The sequence below is a fragment of the Rhinopithecus bieti genome, unplaced genomic scaffold (genome assembly GCF_001698545.2).
Source record: "Rhinopithecus bieti isolate Rb0 unplaced genomic scaffold, ASM169854v2 scaffold_6944, whole genome shotgun sequence".
In the NCBI taxonomy this organism is placed as follows: domain Eukaryota; kingdom Metazoa; phylum Chordata; class Mammalia; order Primates; family Cercopithecidae; genus Rhinopithecus; species Rhinopithecus bieti.
In genome coordinates, this window is record NW_016805767.1 from 271,103 (window position 1) to 277,194 (window position 6,092).

Sequence of the window (6,092 nt, forward strand, 5' to 3'; positions counted from 1 at the left end):
TGTGTGGTGTTTGTGTGTGGCATGTGGGAGTGTGTGTGTGATGTATGTGTGTGTGGTGTGGGGTTGTGAGGGGTGTGGTGTATGTGTGTGTGGTGTCTATGTGTTATGCTGTGGGGGAGACACTGCATGGACATGACTGAGATTATGCAGTGGGATGAGTGAAGTTTGTGTCCATCTTAGAAGGCTCAGAACACATTAAAATGCTGAGGACTTCATGCAGTGACTGAATCAGGCCTAGTTTTCTCTACTAAAATCTCACACACAGTCAGACACAGAAAGGACTTTGGATCACTTTCTGTCATCCACTCAATGTCCAGATGAGAGGGCTGGGCCCAGAGAGGGAGTTGGCCCCGCTGCCTATTAGGAAGGGGACTGTGAGCTGCCCTGTGGGGAGAAGTCGGGGATATCCCTGAGCATCCTTCCCAAACAATGTATTCCCCTCTGGGAGGCCTTCAGCAATCATATTTCTCATTGCTCAGCATTGAAAACCACTGTTGAGATGGAGCCATCTGGATGGAGTCTGCAGGCCTGGCCAGGTCCCATTTGCTAAATGAGGGCATTGTCTGCAGAGAAAGAGTGTCTTCCTCAAAGGCATGTTAATGACAAGCCAAACACTGGACAACCAAGAATGGACCCAGCTAACATCATGGATAAAGGGAAACCTGACATGCGACAGCAGAACCAGGGAGCAAGTCTCAGACTGGGAGAGCCAGAGTCGAGACTGCTGTGTATTAAGCTAAGGATTCCTCTCTGGCACTTCAGCCAGACTCCCTGCACTCACAGCCTGCCAGGATCCCCCCCAACCCAGTCAGGGACCCAGCCAGCCTCCACTCCCAAGCACCTGTAGTTCCCCAAACATGTCATTCTCTCCCACAGCTCTGAGCCTTTGCACACACTGTGTCCTCTACCACTGCACTGTTTCCCCACATCATCTGTCTGCGGAACTCCTAGAAAATTCATCTCAGCCACCACCTTCTTCAGAGAGATCCCACTGCTTCCCCCACCAGACAGAAGTGACACCTCTTCCCTTTCCGGTGTGTGCATCATCCTCCCAGCCCTCCCTGTGGGCTTGGTGGTGTCATTTTGCATGTCTGGTTACCTTACTAGGCTGAGACTTTCTGGAAGGAAGAACATACCATGTTCACCTCTAAAACCCAAGCCTTAGGCCTGCAGAAAATGCTAGCTGTCCACAGAAAAATAAAAAGTGAATTTCTGATAAAGTGAATTTTTAATCTATTACTGAAAAAACAAATTACATACACTTAGCAGCTTAACACAACACACACTTATGATCTCACAGTTTTGGTGGGTCACAGCTTAACTGGGTCCTCTGCTTAGGGTCTCACAAATGAAAATCAAGGTGTGGTATCCAGGCCACGTTCTCATCTGGAGACTCATCTGGGGAAGAACTACTTTCAAACTCATTCGGGCTGTTGGCAGATTCATTCCCGTGAGTCTGCAGGACTGATGAGCCAGCTTCAGGCTGGATAGCAGCTGGATCACCCTCAGCTTCAGCCCAGAAAGGAGAGCCTCCGAAGCGAGCCACTAGCAAGGCCAAGCCTCACACAACGTGACAGCATCACTGAAGCAGCGTCTCCTCACCACGGCCACATTTCCTCTGTTAGAACCAAGTGCTAGGTCCCACCACCAGCAAGGGATGGAATTTATACAGAGACATGGGGCTGGGAGTCACGGGGCCATCCTAGAGGCTGTCTCTGGCAGAAAGCACGTGGGAAATCTTGTTGGTAAGTGATTCGTCCTAATTTCCCTTTTCCTCCTCCTTTCGGTTCTCTCTCACAGGTGGCTTTGCTGTTGTTTGCGGATCGTTTCTGGGAGAAGGTGCAGCTCCAGTGGCCCCAAATCCTGGGAAAGGAGAATCCATTCAACCCCCAGATTAAACAGGTGTTTGGAGACCAAGGTGGGCACTGAGCCTCTCAGGAGCATGCACCCCTGGGGAGCACAGGGAGGCAGAGGCTTGGGTAAACTCATGCCACAAACCCTGTGAGGGCTGCTACGTCACAGGCCCAAAGGAGTCTCCTTCAGCAGCATCTTTGCAAAATGTCTTTCTCTCAACGAAGAGCATATCTGGATGACTGTGCAACTCTGTCTGCTCCTGGGATCAGTAACCCTTCCATTGTTCCTGAAATAACCTTTAATAAAGTGCTTTGGGTGCCATTCCAAGCAAGAGAGTATCTGTGCCCTTTACAGCTAATTGTTCTAAAAGGAGTTTCTAAAAACACTTAAGAAGTCCAGTGATGTTCAGCAATTTACCCAAGGTCTTGGCATGCCAGGGGACTGATCCTCCCTGTGTCGGTAACTTCTTAAAAATGGCCTGGCGAGCTGAGGCTCCTCCTATGCAGGTGGCTGGTCAGCTGCCAAGGACTCACACAAGGGGGCAGACCAGGCTTCATGAGGCCCCTTGAAAAACATAACACAAGGCCGGGCGCGGTGGCTCAAGCCTGTAATCCCAGCACTTTGGGAGGCCGAGACAGGCAGATCACGAGGTCAGGAGATGGAGACCATCCTGGCTAACACGGTGAAACCCCGTCTCTACTAAAAAATACAAAAAACTAGCCGGGCGAGGTGGCGGGCACCTGTAGTCCCAGCTACTCGGGAGGCTGAGGCAGGAGAATGGCGTAAACCCGGGAGGCGGAGCTTGCAGTGAGCTGAGATCTGGCCACTGCACTCCAGCCTGGGCGACAGAGCGAGATTCCGTCTCAAAAAAAAAAAAAAAAAAAGAAAAAAAGAAAAACATAACACAAGATTATAAATACAAAATTAGATATGAACTTAAATACACATTTAGAATGAGGAAAGAAATCACCACAAATGACAAATGTTTAAAAGTTGACAAGTACCATATAACCTCACAAAGTCCAGAAAAATGACAATACAATTTTTTTCCTTTAAAGTATTTTATTAGTTGATTAGCGGGTATAAATGTACAGTTAGATAAAAGAAATAAGGCCTAGTGTCTGATAGATCAGTAGGGTGACTATAGTTTACAAAATGCTATTGTACATTTCCTTTCAAATCGCTAGAAGGAAATAATTTGTTTCTAGCGTAAAGAAAAGATAAATATTTAAGGTGATAGATACCCAAAGTACACTTATTTAATCTGTACAGGAAACTCCAGAGTAAAGGGAGAGTCCCCCGGCCTGACCACCTCCCTTCTCCCACCCTATATGTCTTTTCTGAACCTGTCACTTCCCACCCCTCTAAAAAAGACTGTTTAAATTATCTTAGACTGACCACCCACAACCTTGGGGAATCACCTAACATCTAACCAGTTCCATCCTCTGAATGGGTTCAGGCAGGAAAACAAAGGTACCCAAATCCTGAACTCTGACCTTACTCTGAGGCACAGCACCAAGGAATTGAGAGGTAGACGAGGATGGTGACCTCATCTCACTTTTTCAGAAAACACAAATACTGCAAATAAATACCACATGGAAATCAATACTAAATACCACTATTGCCTGCAAAACTAGAGTCTGAGGTCAGGCCTTCTCCCCTGGATCAGGGGCCCGGGCAAGGCTCATTCACTTCTGCCTGCCTTTTCAATGCTCCAGACACGCTCCTTCTTTGAGATTTGACCAAGTCTTTCTCTGTGGCTTGAGAATGCTCTGTCCCTGTGCTTTGTGTACTTCTTATAACAGCACTTATCCTGTATTTCTGCACTGGTGCCCCTTGAGCTACTGTCTTCAGCCTCAAGTTTCCCAGAATGATGGTGTCTGAGGATTGTCCACTGAGAGGCACCTGAAGGGCTTTCCTGGGTTGGCATGCAGCCCTCCCCATCTCCCCATTCTTGCAGGGGCTGTGGAAAAAAGCACCGAAACCTGAACTGCAGGCTCCATGAGATTGGTACCTGGCTGGTCACGTGTACTCCTGTGTCCAACCCCCAACACAATGCCTGACCACTGCAGATGCACAACAAATAGCACTGAATGAGTAAATGAATGAGAAGTTAGTGTTGCTCTCCAGGTCACACTGTTATTTCTTGCTATTTGAAAGCAAAATCAGCAGCCTCTTTTTTGACACTTTTGAATTAGACCCATTGAATCACGCTCCTCGCTCATCACGGTGAGAAGAGTGAGAAAGAAAAGCCATCAGAGGCGCCTTCCTCCCTGGGCACACTTGGTGAGGGGACTTGGGGCTTCTGTGTCATCTTCATCTAAACACCCCAAAACTCTATTATAATTTCTCTCTCCCAGCCGAGCACTGTGACTCGCACCTATAATTCCAGCACTTTGGGAGACGGAGGTGGGAGGGTCGCTTGAGCTCAGGAGTTCAAGATCAGCCTGGGCAACATGGTGAAACTCTGTCTCTACAAAAAGTACAAAAATTAGCTGGGTGTGGTGGCACACACCTGTGGTCCTAGCTGCTTGGGAAGATCACTTGAGCCCAGCAGGAGGTTGAGGCTGCAGTGAGCCCAGACCGCACCACTGCACTCCAGCCTGGGGAATAGAATAAGACCTCGTCTCAAAAAAAAGAAAAAGAAAAAGAAAAAAAAAGAAACAGATACTCTCTCTTGTTATCAGAGGAGAGACCTGGCTTGCCCTTCGCTATTGAAATGGAGGTCACCATTTGCCACATGAGTAATTACCAAAATGTCTATTTCTACCCACAGTTGGCATTTTTCATTTCGTGCTGAGCCTTCTGGGTTTAGGCCCTGGTGACAAAAATAAAGTCAGCTCCCCAGAAGAAGCAGATCAGCTAAAAATCTCTGGATGGGACTTGTATTGATAAACAATGTGACCGGACCTGAATCTCCCCAGAATCCACACCAGCTTCCCTATCCCTCCCTGCTCTCTGTCACTGATTTAATCCCACTAGAGAAAATCTTCTTAACTAGGGTCCTTAGGGATCCCCAGAATTAATAGTGCCTGTAAACTTGAATGGGGAAAAAAATAAGTCTTCACTGTCTTCTAAATGCGAATGCTAAAATTTAGCCTTTCCTTTCATAATGAATGTAGGTAACAAAACACAGCTGAATTAGTGTTTGTCACAAATATTTTCACATCACATTGCAGTTGCTGCGGATACTGTTGTTTCTTATTTTTCATAACAGTTATGTTCTATAAAGTTGCCGTGAACACTGAGTTAGCACATGCTGAACCATTGTCCTTAGGGGAAGCACAAGGCTAGGTTCCTGTGAGCCTGCAGTCTCAACATTTTCACCAGCCAGTCAACACATAACTTGGTTTTCCATGTGGTTTTTGTTGAAAAGACACCGTATTTAATATACAGTGGATTCATTAACATTGACCTCACAGGCAACAGCACTGTAACTCCTGGCTGCAAAGAGCTCATCTACCACTGGGGTGATTTTCTCTGTGCGGCGTGTTGCAGCCTTCTGTGGCACATCACTTGACAGCACTAGATAGAACTTCAGCACTGCCCTTCATGGCCATTTTAAACAGCAACATCATCGGGAAAAAGCATAAAATGCCAAAAATGTGGCACTAAGTATACTGCAAAGAGGACGCAGGTTTGCAGTATGAGAGCTGAAACAAGAAGACAAAACTTAACTGGACGCAGTGGCTCATGCCTGTCATCCCAGCACTTTGGGAGGCCGAGGCAGGTGGATCACCTGGAGGTCAGGAGTTCGAGACCAGTCTGGCCAACATGGGGAAACACCGTCTCTACAAAAATACAAAAAAATTAGCTGAGCATAGTGGTGTGCGCCTGTAATCCCAGCTACTCTGGAGACTGAGGCAGGAGAATCACTTGAACCTGGGAGGCGGAGGTTGCAGGGAGCAGAGGTCGTGCCATTGCATGCCAGCCTGGGTGACAAGAGCAAAATTCTGTCTCAAAAAAAAAGGCAAAACTTCACCTTGCCAACCAATCTCATCTGGGGAACGTGCCAGTTGGGCAACCCAAATTTGCCATTGCTCTGTGCATGGGCACAGATGACTGCAAAGGTGCCACAAGTGCACATTAACGTTACAAATAAATTTTAGCAAGGAGGTGAATTCACAAACATGTGATCAGTGAACCATGAGGATCAAGTATATCTTACACTTTAAAACATCAATACTTTAAAACAACTGTAGTTATTAGAACCAACTTTTTATCTTGTTATTTAACAC

The 6,092-nt window shown here is 46.9% G+C and overlaps 1 protein-coding gene across 2 annotated transcripts in view; it reads left to right on the top strand.

Annotated features, from left to right (window-relative positions):
- The window catches only part of AOAH (acyloxyacyl hydrolase), a 206,613-nt gene extending 204,377 nt beyond the window's left edge, over window positions 1–2,236 (top strand). The window contains exon 21 of one of the 2 annotated variants that reach the window (XM_017873700.1): window positions 1,801–2,236. In XM_017873700.1, the coding sequence (XP_017729189.1) occupies window positions 1,801–1,929 (129 nt within the window). In that variant the 3' untranslated portion in view covers window positions 1,930–2,236. The remainder of the gene's footprint in view (window positions 1–1,800) is intronic. The other variant, XM_017873701.1, reaches the window with a different exon arrangement.
- The last annotated feature ends 3,856 nt before the right edge of the window (window positions 2,237–6,092 follow it).